General features: G+C 42.9%; 2 protein-coding genes across 8 annotated transcripts in view; one reads left to right on the top strand and one right to left on the bottom strand.

Moving 5' to 3' along the window:
* The window catches only part of cnnm2b (cyclin and CBS domain divalent metal cation transport mediator 2b), a 46,179-nt gene extending 44,159 nt beyond the window's left edge, over window positions 1–2,020 (top strand). For 2 of the 3 annotated variants that reach the window (XM_036531625.1, XM_036531621.1), the window contains 2 exons: window positions 1,234–1,412; window positions 1,753–2,020. In XM_036531625.1, the coding sequence (XP_036387518.1) occupies window positions 1,234–1,412; window positions 1,753–1,965 (392 nt within the window). In that variant the 3' untranslated portion in view covers window positions 1,966–2,020. The remainder of the gene's footprint in view (window positions 1–1,233; window positions 1,413–1,752) is intronic. The other variant, XM_036531612.1, reaches the window with a different exon arrangement.
* Window positions 2,021–10,671: 8,651 nt separating this feature from the next.
* nt5c2b (5'-nucleotidase, cytosolic IIb) overlaps window positions 10,672–19,813 on the bottom strand; it is a 22,693-nt gene continuing 13,551 nt past the window's right edge. For all 5 annotated transcript variants that reach the window (XM_036529772.1, XM_036528932.1, XM_036527285.1 and 2 more), the window contains 15 exons: window positions 17,376–17,493; window positions 16,994–17,089; window positions 16,555–16,646; window positions 16,328–16,385; window positions 15,601–15,694; window positions 15,261–15,314; window positions 15,081–15,164; window positions 14,588–14,629; window positions 14,347–14,454; window positions 14,110–14,176; window positions 13,600–13,770; window positions 13,351–13,402; window positions 13,108–13,168; window positions 12,323–12,499; window positions 10,672–11,748 (listed from right to left, as the gene is read on the bottom strand). In XM_036529772.1, coding sequence (XP_036385665.1) covers window positions 11,485–11,748; window positions 12,323–12,499; window positions 13,108–13,168; window positions 13,351–13,402; window positions 13,600–13,770; window positions 14,110–14,176; window positions 14,347–14,454; window positions 14,588–14,629; window positions 15,081–15,164; window positions 15,261–15,314; window positions 15,601–15,694; window positions 16,328–16,385; window positions 16,555–16,646; window positions 16,994–17,089; window positions 17,376–17,493 — 1,538 coding nt within the window. In that variant the 3' untranslated portion in view covers window positions 10,672–11,484. The remainder of the gene's footprint in view (window positions 11,749–12,322; window positions 12,500–13,107; window positions 13,169–13,350; window positions 13,403–13,599; window positions 13,771–14,109; window positions 14,177–14,346; window positions 14,455–14,587; window positions 14,630–15,080; window positions 15,165–15,260; window positions 15,315–15,600; window positions 15,695–16,327; window positions 16,386–16,554; window positions 16,647–16,993; window positions 17,090–17,375; window positions 17,494–19,813) is intronic.

Here is a 19,813-nt window from a genome sequence, read left to right as displayed (position 1 = left end):
GTCTTCCATTTGGAAAAAGCCATTTTATCACTCTTTCTTCACCCCCACACCCCCTTCCTCCTCAATTTCAACTTCACCGTTGATTTTGTGCAGGGTCAGCTGAGTTGCAGTATCTCCTCTGCTACAAATCGATGAAGAGCCAGTCATTGTTTTTGAACGAACACTTGCATGTTTAATCTGTCAGTTTGGGAGACAGAGGCAGCAATCTATTCTCTGTGTGCTGTGAGCGCCACCTTGTGTTCAGAATGCTGCCAATATGAAGAAGGCATTCCTAGAATTCATTAATGTTTCATGTACAGACTGTCTTTACAGTGCTACTATTAATGTTTTTATTTTTTTTTTTTAATTTGAAACAGTTTAGTTAAGATGGTGATGGAAGTGATACTCACTGTGAAGTCACAAAGCAATGCTGATTATGTTCATGCTGAACAATTTTCCACTGGTATTCCAAATCACACAGGCACACACAAACACACATACATACGTATTCACACATATGCAGCACACAGAAGTAAAGAAAACCACAAATGTGTATCAGAGGCCTTTTCTCTCTGACTTTTTTCTTTCTTTCGGGAAGAAACGAGGCACTTTTGGGGTGCTGACACATAATCTTTGTATTGACTCTACTGTGCTGTTCATTAAATAGTTCAAAGGTTAAAATTAATAAAGCATCTTCCATTTAATAAATTTGCATGTTTGCATTTTTTGCAATTAAAACTAAGGCAGATTTGAATCGTATTACACCACACTTTCAGCTGACTCAATTAAAATGAAAGATTCATGCGAACTTTGTGGAATTTTGGTAGCATTATCTAGCTGAATAAGTTCATCAGCTTCCCTTTAGTGAGTAGTGTTGGGAGCAGTCTGGAGGTTTTGTGGGAAATCTCCTCAGTTCATATTGTTATTCACAATTATTTATGCAGTACACAGGAAACGTGCACACATCCTGCTTTTTCCTCAGGTGCTGGACAGAAAGATGTATAACAGAAAGAGATGTTTGTGCACTGTTTGCTCCTGAAAGCAATTTATTTTGGCAGTGCTCTTAGGACCGGGACCTGTGTGCACCGCCAAAATAAATTGCTTCTGGGAGCAAAAAGTGCAAGGACATTTGGTTCTCTCTATTGGCAATTATTTGCCGGTGTATTGAGAGAATATTGTGTTTTCTTGGCTCGGCGCTGCAGTCTGAGCTGGAAAGTGAAGCCACTTGTCGCGTGTCTTTTGTGTACCATGCAGAGAATAAGTCTCCGCCGAGGCCGTTTGGTCTGAACCACTCGGACTCCCTGAACCGCAGTGACCGGATCGATGCCATCACGCCCACGCTGGGGAGCAGCAACAACCAGCTCAACGCCTTCCTCCAGGTGTACGTCCCGGACTATTCCGTCAGGGCCGTCTCCGACCTGCAGTTCATCAAGGTGAGCGGCGCGGCTGGCTGTTCAGGTGCATATCTGAAGGCAAACAAAGGTCTACGCACGCCGTATGCACTGCTAATGGGAAGGAATGGATTGTGTGCAGTTGGATGTTGACTGTGGTCTCCTCTCTCTCTCCCTCCCTATTTCTGTCTTTCTCTCTCTCCCCTCCTGCTTTCACTTTCACTCTCTCCTTCCTGCTCTCTTTCCTTTCCTCCCTCCTTCTGTCTTTTCCCTCCCCCTCTCTCTCTTTTCCTTTTCTCTCCTCCCCGCTCTGCGTCCTCCCCTCTCTCCTCCTCTCGATCCCCCCCACGCCCCCTGCCTCCTGCCTCCCTCTGCGCCTCAGATCACCCGGCAGCAGTACCAGAACGCCATCATGGCCTCCCGCATGGACAAGACGCCCCAGTCGTCGGATGGCGAGTACACGAAAATCGAATTGACTCTGACGGAGCTCCGCGACGGCTCGCCGGACGAGACGGCCAACCTGCTGAACCAGCAGCAGAATTGCGTGCCGCACGGCAAGCCCAACCACAGCGTGCACAGCGAGGGTGCGGTGTAAGAGAGAGGGAGGAGCGCCGCTCTCGCGCCACAAACTCCCCCAAACCCCAACCCCCACCCACCCACCCACCGCCCCCTGCCGCGCGCCCCTCTCCCCAGCCGCCGCGGCCAGAGTGCGGCCGAGCCCGGAACTGTCCACATCCAGCACACGCGCCCGGACGGACCAGCCGCAAGCCCCCAGACCAAAGAGTTTGGTCCCCCTTTACTCTGCAGGGAGGCGTGAGCGTTGACCGAGGAACACAAAGGAGACGCGGCATAAGTAGACACAATGGTGAGTCAAAGACTGTGCCAAATACCGCTTTGAAGGAAACCATGAACCAAGAATGTTTTCATGTATTTATTTATTTTATATATGTATGTGTGTATGTATGTAAATATATATTGAGTATATATGTAGAACTGCATATATATGTACGTTATATATATTTACACATACATCCATGTATATGTGAGGGTCTTTTTTTGCAAATATGTATATTGCAAATCTTATTTTTACTGTTATTCTAAATCAGGCTTACGGTACAGTATCTCTTTTGTCACCTTTTTAAAAATCAATTTGACATCTGTCTTTTAAAAAAATCATATTAATTTCTTAACAAGTGCAATGAACCACAAGTTTATTTAAGAGATGATTATCGATTAAATCACTGTATTGTAAATTACAGATATATAGGTATGTATGTATGTATGTATATTTGTTCGGAATGTTATATGCATTTGTCCACGGGGCGAAGCGATCAAAGTCACAGCTTTTATCGTTTCTGTTAAATGCTGTTGTGTGGCTGATTTTCCACTTTGACCTCGACACAGTACTGAGGCGGAAGAGCCATGTTCCCACTAAGCAAGGCAATCCGCTCCAGCCACGGGAACCGGTCTGTAGGGAGCAACGAACGGCAGCCGAATTTCTCACGTTACTTTCCCCGCATATTAACGTCTTCATAACTGCACAGTATTACTGTCTGGATCTGTCCAGCACGCAGAGTATAATCAGAAGTGGGAATAAAAAGGAGGTGAGCGGATAGAACAACGGCGGCCACAGAGAAACAACGTATTCAGCATTTTTCCTGTATATAGCACAGTACTGTATGTGTGGTATGCTAGTCTGAGTTATGTCCCGTCGGCATGACGATGCGTTTATGCACAAGACTTGTGTTTTGTATGGATTGAATTTCATTGTCTCAACACTGGATACGTTCGGACCATTTTGTAGTCGTTGACACTCGGGATGAACAATCAATTTCCACGTTTTGCTGAAAATAACAAAAAAAAATGTGACTCTGATTATCTTACCCCTGGACACCCTCTGTTTCTATAATAAATGTCTAAAATGTTTATTTACATATATACAGAATGTATACATAGTCATTGACAAAGGTATTTATATATTTCTAACTGAAAATTGTACATGTTGGTGTTTGTTACTATCGTTAGTTTGCTGATCGCTTACAGTTAGCGGGATTTACTGGGGTGTTTTATTACAAGGGCCATTGGGAAAGCTTCAGGGCTGTGCCTTCCAAACAGCTTCCACTCCTGTGCGTAAAATCCTGCATCTCCAGCCGCTGCTAGGCTGCAGATGTCTGCTCTTTTGTACCTGTTGGCTCCACTTCACCCACGTCAGTTTTAACAGAGCAGCTGCCGGAGTTCAGGTGTACTGCAGCGCCCGACATGGGGCGTGAATCTGGAATACCATCCCGAGAGCCCCTCATACTTGTCGAAGCTACCAACATTCTTGTCTGAGACTGCATATATGCATATTTAGATTTTGTATTTAGATTTTGCCATTGGTTGTAAAATAAAAGAGCACATTTAAAAAAAAGAGACTCTTAAAAGCACATAGATTGCATCAAGCATCAAAGAATGACTTCAGAGTGTGTGTGTTTGACCTGATGCCTGTGATGTCACTCAGTGCGCGACATCTGGATCTAAACACCATGCCGGGAAGGCCGCGCATGGGATCCGGTCACTTTTATCCCCTGAACACGTTCAGAGAACAACAATCAGAAGGACTGTATTTTGTCTTTAGGGCTACACGGTGGTGCTGCTTTCCGTAGCATTATGTTGAACTTGGCTGAAAAAGCTGTATAAAGTAGCCAGTAAATCTGTTCATCCAAGGTCAATCAGCCTTGTTTGTTTTGCCAAAAGGCAAAGCATTTCAAATATCACTTTGTTTGCTTTGCAGACATCCTTATCCAGGGTGAAATACAAAGGGTACCTTTTATATATATATACACACACACGCAACCCATTACAGCTGGATATTTACTGAAGCAATTCAGGTGAACTGTCTTACTCAAGGGTACATGGGGTAGTGTCCCATCCAGGATTTAAACCTGGATCTTTCTGGTTCCAAGGCTAACACCTTAACTGCTAATCCACTCTGCCGCTGAGTTCATGCAACCATCAATGTAAGTAGGGAAAACAACAAAAGAAACAAAATGCCAAAACAGGTATGGAAATAAATCCTGGACTCGTAACACATTTATCGATGGACACCGTTCATTTGGTTTCTAAGCCTGAAGAAACGCTGAGAGACTTGACAGAAAAGGGAATCGACAAAGTTTCTTCCGTGGATTGAACACAGCATCGCAGTGACCATCGGGGAGGTGGGATGAGAGAGGACGTCCCTTGCCACGGTCTGCGTTAGTGTGTCGTTCGAACATCTTCGTTTGTTTGGTGTGATCAGCCCTTACTGAGGTCCATGCTGCTTTCCTTGTGTCCCAGACCTCTCTCTCTCTCCTAGGGCGGGATTGCAGGCCTGGCCACCGGCCACCTGATTTGCTTATTCTTTTGCATAATTCCAAGGCACTGAAGCATCACCTTCTAACATTTGTCCCAGATATAACTTAAAGGCTACTCTGACGAGAAGCTTAGCCCTTTCTTTTCAACTCTAGCCCAGGAATTGGTAGGTTGGTTTGGGATTTCATTGCACCTGGTGTTTGGGAGAAAACGAAAAAAGAATTTGGTGTGGTATTTCGTGTTTGGTGTGTCATATTATGCAGCTATGCAAGGACAATCATTCCCAATACAAACTCAAGGTATCCCGTTTTTCTTTAAATGCTGTCATTGGTTGTATTTACAAAAATGCATTAATTGGGTTTCCTTACATTCTGCATGTCTGATCTAACTTTCAGGTTCAAAGGTGATATTTCTCTGCGTGACAAACTTTGAAGTGATAAGTGATTCCTTTCACTTGGTTTGTAATAGCTGGTGACTTGGGACACTTCTGATGTGTGTCCTGAACCTGCTGAATCTGCAGCCTTTATTCTGAGGGGATTGTGCTCAGGCAGACTAGTGGAGGGAATCTTGTAAATTGCACAGGAACCGTGTGCCTCCTTCATCCAGGGCCTAACACCGAGGAAGGAGGCCTGTAACTTTGATGGTGGGCTGGAAGAGATGCTGAATCCAACCTGACTGATAACCCTGCTGCCCTCCTCAGGCCGGGAGGACTGCTGCAGAATGGCGGAGAGAAGAGCTCTGCTTGATCTTTCTCTTTCTTTTTTTCCTCTCTTTGTTTCAAGATAAGGTGCTCCAGCAACTGCAGTTACAAATGTGGGCCTTGTTTTCTTCATGTTGGTCATACAGCTGCTATTGTCGATCTTACATGTGTATATGTAGCTTTGATCATTAATGTATATGCATATATAATATCAGAGTTGAATATAGAAAACAGAATATACTGGCTTTGGAACAATAAAGAGTGAATGATTAACAGAGTGACAGCTGGTGGTGACACAGTTTTGTTTCAAACCCAGATCCCTATTTTACATGACATTGAAATTGCAGCATTTCCTGAAAAGAGTTGTTGTGTGCTTATGTGAAAGATCATTATCGATTCATCACTGGCAAGATTTTCTAATTTTGTTAAAACAAACACATTGTTATTACCGGAATTTGTATTAAAATAACACAAACATGCAGTGTTTGGATGAGTGTGTTCGTCTTGACAGGTAATTATTCATTTTACAGAGAAAACTATTTCTCCTACGCTGAGGTAAAAATAGTAGTTTAATAGTACACCCTATATATATTCACACATACACAAAGTGGAGAACAAGCACAATGTGTTACACTAAAGATATATTATACTTTTACTTATTTTATTAGCTTGCATTACTTGAATAGCATCATTTTACTAACATATAATGACAATAATCTTCATGAGGTTTTCCATAATTTACTATTTTTGTTATTCATCTGATATTTTTTTATTGTGCCGTTTATTAGTTAGTCCAATGTATGCATGAACATCCAACCATTGAAATACCTTAGCTTTAAGACATTGATGAATTTGAGCGCCTATGTCATCAATAAAAAGGAAACTAGCATGCAGAGACAGGGCCTTTGACAAGGTCTACTTTTTAGTTATTACAGTTCATAGCAAGTGTTTTGTCTTCTGTAATTTAACTAAGCCTTTTTGAGAAAATACTTGAAATACTAAAATCTCAGTTATCCCAAAACACAAATGAGTCATACAGGTAGCAAACAGTCAGTTTTCACAGCATCTGCGATTTCTCCTCGGGCTGCAGTGCTATTCAACAGACATTATAGTCACACAAAACCATTCAGTTTCACGCTTCCACACACTGCTACCTTCACGCATTACAGACCTGTAAAAAACTGGATTCTCCAGTTTTAAATATTTTCAATCTCAGTGTCAGTCTCAGTAAAGTGCAGGCCAAAGGTATTGTATAGTGTATAAATGAGAGAACTGGGCTGTGGCTCTTGTGAGTGTTCTCATCCAAGCTGCTCTTTGCTGAAATTCCACAATTGAATGTGCCTCAGTTCACCATTGCTTTCAGCCACCGACCTCATTACACTCTCCCCATGCATTTCATGCACATCATTTAGTTCAGTTTGAATTACTAAAACCTCTGATTCATCCACCATAATTAGCTCAGCCACATTTTCCAAGACTTCTTCAAGTCTTTAGTACAAATATAAATTCAAGTTTAAGAATATTTTATGTTATATATTTATATTTTTATATTTTTCTGTTTATTGGGGCCTGAGTGGGGCCCATACCTCTGGAGCCCCCAGTCTGGAAGCACAGCTCTATTAAATGAATTTATTTCCTTTGCTTTCAGTGTAATAAACGTGACAACATTATTTATGGCAGAATATGACACACAAAACAGACCTGGTCTGTTTAACAGCTTCTCTAGATGGATTTCCAACTCCACATATGATGGACACACATTTTTGAGAAGTGAAATTGACTACATTGTGAAAATTGACTACTAATTTCCTGTCCTATTCATTCAAAAAACATTCTCTTTGTAGTTTCTGCAATTGCAGTCGCCCTCCACAAAGAGGCAGGTTTTCAAAGGTTGATAGTCATTTTGCGAAGTAGGTTTCATGTACTGGTGAAGTTTATTTAACTGCAGTTTATTTAAAGATAATCAATGTGCATCTACACTGGACAAAAGCTTTGTTGTTTTTTTTTTTTTTTGCAAAAAATGAAAATGAGAAGATGACACACTGCTATGTTATACTAATCTTTGTGGTCTAGTTGTCCAGCCTTTGCATAGCAGATCATATAATGGGCATTTATCAGTGTATATTAAATGAATGACAGTAAGGTATTATAGTCATATTGTGAAACATTTTTTGCAATGATATGTGGCTCACGAGAGAACACCTTGTATATTGTTCAGTTTTCAGGTGAATCCAAATAAGCCAGAGGATTTGAGAATAATCGTCCTGCCAGCTGTATCTGTGTATTAAAGGGAACAGTTCAAAACGTTCCTGCATTTTTCTGAACAGCAAAAAAATAATTTAATGTGTTAGTCAAACAACAGCCTTTTCAACCATTTCCTTTGGCATGTTGGTAGAGGATGGGTCTGCATTTACAATTCACAATAATGCAAATGATTTACAACACAGTTGTCAAATCACTCAGACTTCCATGATTTTGCTTTAGATTTAACAGTTAAACAAAATTTTGGTGAAACGAATACTTTCTTTGCAAAGGAATTTGAATTGTATTTTGTATTTAACTGATGGTTCACATTTATTTTTGCTATATATTGGCAAACATGTGGACCTTGTTTCAATCATGAATAAACTCTATTCGATCTGTCTGAGAAACATAACCACTGTAAGTTTTATATTAGACAAACGGTGAATTGTAAATATTGGTAACTTTATGAAGCAAAGAAACTGAAAGAAAAATATTGCTGTAGCGTGGCCCAATGGCCATGGACACTGTTGATGAATTCGCGATACAGTGTTCACCAGTGTGTTTGCAGAGTTTGTATTTGATGACTATTTCATTTCAGCTTTTATGTGACTAGTTCAGATGTGACTATTTCAGCCACAGACAATCCTTACTGTTTTGATTCTGTTGGGTATCAGCCTGATGACATGCACACAGCAAAATATGAAATATGTACCCAGTGTAGCTCCTTCAATTCAACAGAACTTCAACAGAAACTGACTATCCAATCAACATATTCACTTCTTAGTAATACTGCATTGGTTACAGTGGTGCAACTGGCTGTGCCAAAATAATTCAGCTCTGTACAGAAGGGAAGATTACATTCTTATTCCGCACTGAAATGCTCCACGTCAGGTTGCATTTAAATATGACATACACTAATAACTGCATATTATTTACTGTAAATTAACTGCATATTATTTACTGTTAACATCTGTAATACCTCTAACAGAAACACTTGTAGACAAACACAAAGTGGAGTAATAAGCTTTATTTTACATTAAAATGAAATATCCTAAATGTACTCTTTTTTATATCTTTTAAGAAACAAAATGCACAATGTCCATTAAAAACTAACTCAAGCACAAGAGCATGCACAAAACTACAGTAAAATCTTCAGTCAATGGATGATAAAGGTTTTGGCACCCTATTTGCATTTAGGAAAGAATGTTTATGTCGCATTTTATTAAAAAATGGATTACAATTCTAACGTTTCATTTACCTGTAAGACAGGGGCAGTTTACTTCAGTATACTACCTTGAAACTGTTACAATTTAAAAAAAAAAAGTCTGGGAAATTCAAAGAAAGTTTAAAAATACACAGCATAATATTGTTAAGGTTTACATACAACTCAGTGTCCTATGTAAGGAACAAGCCTATCACTACCGGTGCTGAGGCACAGGATCTAATTTTCACATTTAAGTTTCAGTTGATTATAGCCACACTCATCTTCCTGCATTTAGCTATTGCTATTATTACAGTATAATTATGCCACACTTCAAGGCTTTCCCACATTCAATGACTTTTGGAGGTCAAGATATATAGACTCCTCTCCATGAGCCAGATCACCATTACAGTCCAGTGTGAAATGACTCTCCTAAAAGCTAGCCTGCTGAGTGGCTTCACTGACAAGTATAACTTTGATATTTTGTTGATCTAACACTAAAAAGGGCTACAATTAATTGCTTTAAGACCTGTGGTCTTGATTTATGTTAATTATCATTTCCTGTAAATGCGACCTGGATCAAAAGTGATGTCGTTAACCGGATTAGCTTTAAAAATAGAGCTGCCTCAGTCTAGTACATTCACAGTTACCATAATTATTCCATCCAAAGTTAACACTTGTGTATATAAGCTTTTCGCACTTACCGTTTCACCTGGTTGCTGAAACTAAACACAACTACATATTTCTGCACTGGACGTGTCTAGCTGCTTGGCCTTGCATGAATACAGTACTGAATAAGTGGCTCCATATTCCCTTTTCATAAAGGGTTAGGATCCCTCTCCATCTCATCCACAAACATATTTATGGTCACAACACTGCCTCTGAACAAGGACTAAGGTTACACTTCAAACCAGTCTGTCCCTTCCCTTCACACAATACCAGGCTCGAGTTATGACAAAAGTTTATAAATATCTATGAAAAGACGAACAGTGTGCATATTTCAAACTGTACAAAGAACATACATCTCAAAATGTATTTATAACAGCTTGTAGAGGCAGTTATTGTTCACCATGCTGCATACCATTCAAAAGGCCATTTCAACGATCATGCGGGACCCTCAGAGTTTTGAGAGAGTGGGAGAGAGGTCCGGGATGGTCAAGCCTCAGCCCGGCTCAGGTTGGACCACGCAGAACCTCTTTGGACGGCCAACACTCAGGGCCTCTGGGGTCTGTGCATTACAAGGTCACTCGGTCGCATTACGACAGCGCGGGCAGGACAACTTCAGCCAAGTTGCATCAGCTCTTATATAAACCAGTCGCAATGTTGTACATACGATAGGAAAAATACTGATCTGTACTGATTTTACATCCATTCAAGCTCAAGCTTTAGAAAATGTACCACAGTACATGAAAGCTGCATGAATTGATCCTTTAAATTGCATTAACACCGGAAAACACCTGTAGAAAAGTCAGTTCAGCAAATCTGAAGTAAGGAGCGGGGGCAAACAACAGTCACGTATCGTATACAGTGCAAGGGCGGGCAGCACTGATCAAGTCACATGATGCAGTAATGTAGAGCATATGGGCCAGTCTGTTCACCTGCCAGGAAGTCCACCTTGAGGTAGTCCCTCTTCAGCTACGGTTGCCAAGTAATCTGATTCTTTTATCCGTCACATTCTCTCCTCAACTGGTGTGAATGGCAGCCAAGTCAAACCTGAAATTAATATGTGCTATGTTTTTGCTACCATGTTATACTGGTTATGTTCACAAAGAAAGCTATATGCAATTAGGTCTGTGCTTTCTGTTCTTTCAAACACACACACACACACACACACACACACACGTCTTGCTTCCACACGGTGGGCTCTGCTCTACTTTAGGGGTGATCTCCCCCATGAGCAGGGCATCTGTTAGCCAGAGGCTGTGCTACAATGTCATGAGGACGGTTTTCTGGAAATGCCAAACAAAATACAAATACAAGTTGGACCATGATTTCCAAGTAGCGCTAATATGCATGTTAGCACAGTGCCGTAAGACTGAACGACTCGGTATTTTCACACGGAATTGCTAAGGCTAAGCATGTTCCTGCATTCTGGTACACATGCGGTGTCCTTAGGGGCCAGCTGTTCGGAACATTCCCAGTCAGCAGTTCACGTTGCTCCGTGGTGTTTTGCATACATCATGGTTTTGAGCGTAAACACACAAGGAAAACTGGAGACTCTATGACCTGCTTCCAGGTAAGGAAAAGACCAGTGGTGCTTTCGTTTCTGGCAGGATAAATAGCATTCATAGGTTTACCCTGGTCAATAAAAGCAACCGCTTCAGTTTGGTCAATTAAAATTCCCCCCCCCACACAAAAGCCCCATTTTCATAACATCACAAATGTAGTGAATAAAAACTGTACCGCATAAAAAACAGACCGGAATCTAAAATGACAGGGGAATAGCCTGATATATACAGACTGTAAAATGAAAAGAAAAGGAATTAGATTTCCATACTTTGTGTAAAGTGTATCCTTTACATCTAAATGCCTCCTTCTTTATGTGCTTCTGAATGCTTTAAATTCAGTCCCTCTACAATGGGATACCTATGGGGAAATGCCAAAATAATCAAGCCGTAGGGATCACATATGACTTGTCTCTACTCCTCTTCTTCTTCTTCCTCCTCCTCCTCCTCCTCCTCCTCTTCCTCCTCATCATCATCCTCATCGTGGCAGTGTGTGATCTCCTGGGGTGTCTGGGGGAACAGGTTGGGGGGCTTGATCTCACTGACGGAGCGGGTCAGCTGGTTTCTCTTGCAGTCGAAGTCCTTGAGGTCCTCGGAGTGGCGGTTGCGCGTGGCCAAGGGGGACTCGGTGTCGATGATGTCGACGTGGGCGTGCTCTACCGTGGACTCATGAGGCATCTGGGGACGGAAGGTGGAAACAGAGCATCGCCTAACACATGACAATCTAACTTGTGCTATAACATTACATTACATTATTAGTACTTAGCAGGCGCTCTTATCCAGAGCGACTTACGATAGGTTGCAATTTATGTTACCCATTTATACAGCTGGATATTTACTTAGGAAATACTGGATTAAGTACCTTGCCCAAGGGTACAGCAGCAGTGCCAAAGAGGGGAATCGAGCTGGCAAACTTTCCGTTGAGAGTCCTGCTCCTTAACCACTATGCTACCCTGCTGCCCTTTCACATCATGCGCAAAGAAAGATGTTTCTAAAATGAAGCTGCCGCGCAAATGTAACGCAATGTTAACATAAATGTAAGTGCTCATTTTTTTCGTCTCATCAGTCATCGAACTGGTTCAAACTGTTGGACAAATATCAGAATGGTTATTACCGAATTCAAGACAGATTTTGTGAAGTGACAGCTGGGTTTATGGTTTGTTCTTGCTTATTCCAGATCAAGCCTGTTTAGAATGTGCTGGGGGTGGCACTGCTCGGAGCCCTGTGTGTGAGTTGAGTGCGAGGCGCTCACCAGCACGTGCGCAGCTCGAAACAGGTAACTGAACGGGTAGTACAGCAGGTTGATGAAGGAGGCGGCGTACAGGTCGGCGTAGCGCATGGCCTGTGAGGCGAAAAGGGTCTGCCGGGAGCCGCTGCGGAACAGACTTCCCATCATGCCGTAGCACATGTCCATGTCGTGGGTCACTTTCTGTGGGAGACAGGGTTTCACCGGTCATTTCAAATGGTGACGTGCTATCGATGTATGATGCTTGCGCATAACATTATAATTACTGACGTGCTTGCTTATTTTTTTTATTACAATATTAGCATTTATCAGATGCTCTTATCCAGAGCGGCTTACATTGGTTACTTATTTGGCGTCTCTTTGTACAAATTGCTATTGTGATAAAAGCCGAGGAATACTGAAAATAAACTCTTCAATAGTTTTCAGTCTCCTATGGTATGTCACACACTGATAAATGAACAGGATATACTGGCATAATCTGCACGGTGTGACTTTGGTGCCTCTTGGTAGCCGCCTGGCAGCTGCGGCTCCAGGTTGGGTAATGCAGATACACATTAACTAGTCTATTGACATTTCTCCTTACCCCTCTTACGAAATACTCCGTAATGTTGTGGTAAATGCAAACAGGATGGGGGAAGTCTCCACAATCCACCACAACTGATAAAAAACGTACAGAAAACAAGATGTGTCTTCCTTCCAGGACCTATTTTAAGCACATCATTCCAGATGGTTATTCATCTTTTCTTTTTTTTTTTGTCCCTGCCACGGGGCCGCGTTAAAACGCAGCGTACCTTGATCCGCCTCTGAATAGCGCTGATGTCAGGTCTCTCGTTGCTGCTGCTGTCAAGGTGCCTGGTGACAGATAGTGAGAGATGGTGACTTGGACATGTCTAAAAATATCCCCCGAGGGGGGGGAGAATTCGCCCTTATCAGTGCACTGGAGGGGAGCCTGAGACTTTGTACCGTCCCTTGGCCCGGCGTGCGGCGGGAGGCGCGGGGCTCGGCCAGGTGCGGAGGAAAGGGAGGCTACTCACTTGTACAGCTCCGCCAGGAAAATGTCCAAGCCTTGCAGCTCTTCGAATAGCGCTGTAAAAGAGACATGTTGGCATGAGCGGACCGAGCATTCCACCCCCCACCCTCGTCTCATTATCTCCCTCGTTATTTATGGCTGCGGTGCGGGCGGGGTGGGTGGGGGGAACATGTCAATGACGCCTGGAATGATGGCGACGGGGGCGGGGGCGGGGGAGGGGGGAGTTGGCTGTGGGAGGGCGCATCAGACTCACAGCTCTTGTCTGTCCACACGTGCAGCTCCTGCGCCAGCTCGGGAATCACCAGGAAGGTCCTCCAGCCCTGCCGCTTCTTCGACTTGAGGATGTCCCCGAAGATGTGGTCCCCGATGTACAGGATGTCCTTGCCCTTTGCCCCCAGCAGGTCGCACATGATGTCCGAGGACCCTGCCGGGGACAGTGGCCGCGTTGAGCAACGGCTCGAAAAAGCGTGACGTCGAGCCTCATGCTCGGGAACCCGCCCTCTCACACACTCAGCGTTACACACCAAGGCAACGGCACACCTTCAGATAAGATACTGCAGAGTAATTACAGTGGGGCAGCACACACAGACTGTGATAAATGCTTGGCTCATGCGTGAGAGGGGTTCACAGGGTTTCGTCTGCTCGATTGTTACACAACTGTGCTTAAGAGTTAAGCTTTACGATGATTGATTGGACAGAATGTAATCAACAGATTGATACGCAACAGCCCTAACCGCAGACAGCGTTCCTCCTGACACACTACCTCCAGAGTACACAATGCCGTGCTGCAGCGGTCCAGTGTAGGTCCCAATCTTCAGCCGCCCCGTCGTCTGAAAGACCGGACACACAATGATCAGTGGACGTACCGCACAACAGGTGTGTGTCTTACAATAGGTATGAACAGCACTAGGTCCCCTTTATAAGAGGGCCTTTAGCACAGGAGGCCGAGAGGCCCTCTTTTTGTGTACAGAGGAGCGTTCACCTAAGTGTCCATGCTCACCGTGTCCACCTGTCGGAGCACCGTGCCCTCGCCGAAGAACATGGGCTTTCGCGCGTCGACCAGGATCAGGTCAAAGTAGGACTGCCACGGACGGTGAGGCATGCCCATCTGCAACACATGAAGCACACTGACTCTCTGCCTGCTACATCTACAGCCACCATCATTCCAACTCAGTACAACACTGCTACTCAAATAAAATAACAATATACCAAGCTTAGAGTTTAAGAAACATTTTATTCACCTTCGGACCATGGGGGAAATCAAACAGGTACGTCATGATTTTCTGGAAAGAAATGAACAAAATTACACTTAACCTGACATAATTTGCAGGTAGCTTAGTGATATATATTACTGAGTGATTACATTAGTTATTATATTACAGCTGTAGTGCACATTATATTTTGCAAAGAACTGTATATGAAAGGAAAAATAAAATGCACCGGACAATAAGGACAATAAGAAATTAGGACTACTGTGAAAATGGTAAGGTATGTTTTAACCACACCATAAAACACCAAAAAAATCTGTCATAATATTCAAGGGTAATGAACAGCTAATCTACTTCATGTAATTAAACTATAAAAATGTAAAATGTAATACACACCCAATTCAAGGAATGACACCCGATACCTATATGTGAGAATTTTGGCATGGCTGTACTGTGCACTGTGGGACATGAACTGAGGCAGTCAGCAGTCCAGAGAGCTTACACGGCAATTAACAGTATGACTCACATCTGTATATTTGTAGTCACTGTTGGTGACCAGGAACACCTTGCCAACTTCATTCATTCGACTCAGAAGGAGAGGCAGTTTTCCCTTAACAGAGGAAGAGATGGACAGAATGTCAATTGTTCAACTGTAAAATGCAGCTGACACAGACTGCAAATGCCTTACACTGTTATGTATACTTACATCTTTCACCACATACTTCTCAAGGTTTTCAACCGTTTTCTCCTTTAATGTTCCCTGAAAATGTAAATATAACAATTTAGCTAGAGCAAGAGTTCACATTGTGGGCAATATCTACCTATCTATCTATCTATCTATCTATCTATCTGTCTATCTACCTACGTGTCTATCTATACATAAATACATACATACATACATACACACACACATAAACAGATAAATAACAAATATAAATAAATCACTGGACTACCGTTTAAGGTTCTTCTTAATATCGTAACTAAGATTTTCCATAACCATGTTAATCTTCATCACAATTGCTAGGCAAAGGGTGGATGTTCCCTACCTTGAAGTGGACCCAGTCCACAGCATCTCGGACATCCTGGAACATGCTCTTGTAGGACATGAAGAGGTCTCCGTCCTTAAAACCTTTTTCACAGCTGAGGGGGCAAATCAAAAGAGCAGGTGTCTGAGATCACTGCCCTGAGCTTTAACAAACTACTGAGTGTCTGACATGCTGCCTTTAAACGGGATAGTCTTCCCTTGTTTGCGGGCTCCAGCCAAACAGGAAAGCTTTCTCCCCCTAAAAGACCAACAGTCATTTCAGAGGACGTGCATCTTTTACACATCGCACACAAGCTCAGCTGCCTCAGCTGCAAGTCTTGAAGCATTTCTGCTTGAGGCCTACAAATATCACATTCCTTAAAAAATGAGCAAGTTGCTTAATTTTGGTAGATCGTGTCACTTGAATTCAGACTTATGGAATTCAAGTTCATAGAGTGATTGTTACTTGTAGAACATGTACAGTATATAGCGACAACTACATAAAACCATTTACTGTGCACACAATACAGGTTTTTTTCCTAGCTTCCCAAAATGTGTTTATTCTTGCCGTATTTTCCAGTTGCACTGGGTGCTCTTCTATATTTTGCAAGCACATGCAAATAACAAAAAATTCTGTCAGCTCACAACTTCTTTCTGACAGCTTGTTTGATACAGTGGGTCATTAGTTTACTCACATGCTAACTGCAGGAATGATTTCAATGAGACAGAGAGGCATACACTTGTCTTACCTTGCATATCTATCACAGTTGCTGAAAAAGTCAACTAGGCACGCAAAGAGGTAGGTTTCTGTGGGAAAAGGTGAAAGGCGTCGCCATAGACAATGAGCACTTCTTGCATAATACCCCATAAACTACATGTAATACACATCATATAACAAGCACTATTGATGTGTGCTGCACTTGTCTGTATATTTATTTTTACGTATCTTTGGCAGGAGGACTGGTGGCTTAATTACCTGGTAAGTTGAAGAGAGTGTTGAGGATATAGAAACGTTCAGTATCGTCCCGCTGGATGAATTTGTTAGGGTACAGCTCACGGATATCAGGCCTGAAGGACAGAGGGCAAAGCATGGCAGATCAATGAGAGCAATTATGTCTGGTTAGCTGAACACTGGTACGGCAGGGAGATCATCTGTCAAGTTATGGGTCGGGGAAGAAACCCTCTACCTTTCCAGCGTCGAGGTGAAATGGTGAAAGAATGCAGGGCCATGTTACTCGACAGTGAAGGCCCTCTTGGTAACACTTCTTTGTGGTGCTGTTCAGTTTGTGTGAGGTGACACAGCCCTATTCTTTTGTTGAGAATCTCAGTAAAATGTTGAGGTCTCCTTTGTCCATGTGAACAACTAGCCACAAGTCATGTGCGCTACAGCATACTGGACCCGTAACAGTACTTACCCACGAAGGAAGTTAAAGCCATGGACACAGACCAGGATGTTCCCATAGGCGTCCACCTTCAGAAGGTTGCCATACATTGTATCAAACAAAAGGCCCCTGCAACCCAGAGAGGTCATGGCAACTTATCCATATATCCCATAGCAGTCTTTTTGAAATTAAGAAAATTACATTACATGCATTGCATACAGGATTTATAGTGCATGCTGCCTCGTATGTCACTTTATGGAAGTAACCGAGGAAGGAGAGGTTTCCTACAAACAGCTGTGTTCCCAGATTCAAACCAACAACTCTGGGGTAACCAGATCCACACACTAGCGCCCACTAACTGTGAAGGTTAGTATGTAATGTGAAAGCTGGCCTTCTTCTTGTCAGCTGTCCTCACCTAGTGGGAAAGGTAGGGTCGTAGACAAAGTTGAGCAGCTCCTGAGGGTATCCGATGGACACCAGCCGCCCCACGGTCAGGTCGAAACCCAATGACTCGTACTCTGGGGACTTGTACACTGGAAAAGAACAGAGAGGGCAGAGTGTTGCAGAGCTCAGTGGTTTATTTAGGACGGCTGATCCTTTCAACACACCACGGGCATCTTTGATATCAGATTACAGCATTTAATCCTTGTAACTTTGCCCTCCAGCCTGTGTGACTAAGTGATTGTATATACATTTTATTCACATTCTAGAAATATTAATTGTTCCCTGCCTATACATTTTACAATAAATACAATATCTGAGAGAAGCTAAATATAGAATGTCCTTAAAAATCAATTTACATGATATGAAAATGCATGACTGGCACATGAAATAAGTTGGGCCCTCCACAAACATGCATCTATACTATGGTATAGATATTGAATTTCTATTTCACATCTGCATACGTGCAGCATGTGAAGGGTCTAACCTATTTTATGTCCTATGATCTACACTGCCAGGAAACAAAATCCTTTTGGAAGCTCATGAAGACCGGTGACATTTAAGAACAAAGACAATCTGGCGGGCTTCCACTCTTCTGCTGAGCAATCCCATCCTAACCAACCATGGCAGATGTGGATACAAATTTAGCATCTACATGGGGTAACAGTGTACAATACTTTTGTGCCAACTTCGTTCTGAACTCTTCTAGTATTTTCTAATGCCCTGTGAGTCACTAAGAATAATAATTATAATGTTAATAGTAAGAATAACAACAACAACAATAACACATTTTGTTACTATTATTTTTATAATTTCTAGCATTGTTGTTGTTGTTGTTGCTGTTATTATGATTATTATTTCATTTAATGAAGAGTCAACATGCAACATTTTGTTGTGACAGAAGCGCAATGTTGCAATGTGTTCGTTCTGAGGGTTTGCCTGGAGCGCGACTCTGGGTGGGTCACTCAGCCTGACCTTTCGAGTGAAGCGCCGGTCATTGCCGCCAGAGAGGACAGTGCGGAACCCGACGTCTCTGGGGGCTGACCCGAAGGACAAAGCCAGTGTCACTCTCCCATGAGCCGTGTGGGACGTGGGAGACACTGCAGTGTCTACCCCGGAAAGGGGTGTTTGGGGGTTTGGAGCTTGGGGGGGGGTTGTTGTTGTTGTTGTTGGGGAGGGAGTGTGGAGCCCAGCCAAGGCCAGCAGAGCCCAGGGAAGTCACAGCCGTGGCTTTATTCCTGTACACAAGTGACAGGCCCCCGCATCTCCGCTTTCACTGATCACTCCGTTCTCCTCCTCTCCGCCACAAAGAAACCTACTTTGAGACGTTTTCTTCTCATTGACCCACTAGTTAGGAAACCGTTGGGCTTTGAATCGACCTGGGAATCTCTAGCTCCTTCCTCATGCTCTGAAAGTGCCCAAGTGCCACACACTCTGCATCACACGCTATTAATCACGAGGGTGAAAGTCCGTTCTGAGAAAGGCCTCGCTGTGAGATTTAGTGGCCTGTTGTTAATGACCATTGTGTATTGTGGGACAACGCTGCGGAATATGATGGCAGTGCACCTTGTTATGCCACGAAACGTTGTGATAAAAGTAGTAGCTCACAATGTTAGCCAAACCAAGGCTTCGTTATTGTCTGCAGGACCAAGAAGTGGCACTCTTTTTCTATTTCCATAGGAAACACACTAGTGCTTGTTAACACGTGTTACAGCCATGTTAAGGCAGTTAGGCTAACCAATGACAACACTCTAAGCATCTTTAGACTGAATATGGCTTAATATTTAGCTCAGTCACAAAGAGCCAGCCATGAGTAGACTGCCCTCTTTCAACCACAGTGCAAACCAGTGCAAACACACACACAGTGAATGATCAGGTAGGTCTGTGAGTAAACCTAAAAATGGCTACATGTACTTCTGTTCTTCAAAGTTAATGACTGAAATTGAAAGGGTTCTGGTCAAAAGTTAGATATGTAAGTACAGTACATCCATACCATATTGCCAATACCAGGTTTTGATACACAAAAGACTATCGACTGCAGCAAGCGAGTTGGTGCCACGCTGACCTGAGCCCACTCGAGCAGAGGCTGACTTCCCGAAATGAAAACAGCAAGCTCAAAGAACTGATGATTTCAGCTGGACTCATCTGTCAACTATAGTAAAAAAAAACAGCCACTCCACACACTAAATCATGAAAGGGTTTCCATGCTGCTCTGTGTCACTGCAAAGCAGAGCACTCGGGGGCCTCATCTAATAAAGGAGAAGATGAAGTGCAAATATGCAAGTTCAAAGCAGCCACAGTCAGTGTGAAGGTGGCGGGTCAGCTTATGGTCCACTTATGGAAAACAGCTAACACACATTCAAATTACGGACACAACCTTTGTCACAGTTAGCCACACAGTGCAGATCACAT

The sequence above is a fragment of the Megalops cyprinoides genome, chromosome 1, assembly GCF_013368585.1.
Source record: "Megalops cyprinoides isolate fMegCyp1 chromosome 1, fMegCyp1.pri, whole genome shotgun sequence".
NCBI classification, from domain to species: Eukaryota; Metazoa; Chordata; class Actinopteri; order Elopiformes; family Megalopidae; genus Megalops; species Megalops cyprinoides.
Note: the sequence above shows the minus strand (reverse complement) of the source record. Positions and strands in the feature narration are given on the sequence as shown.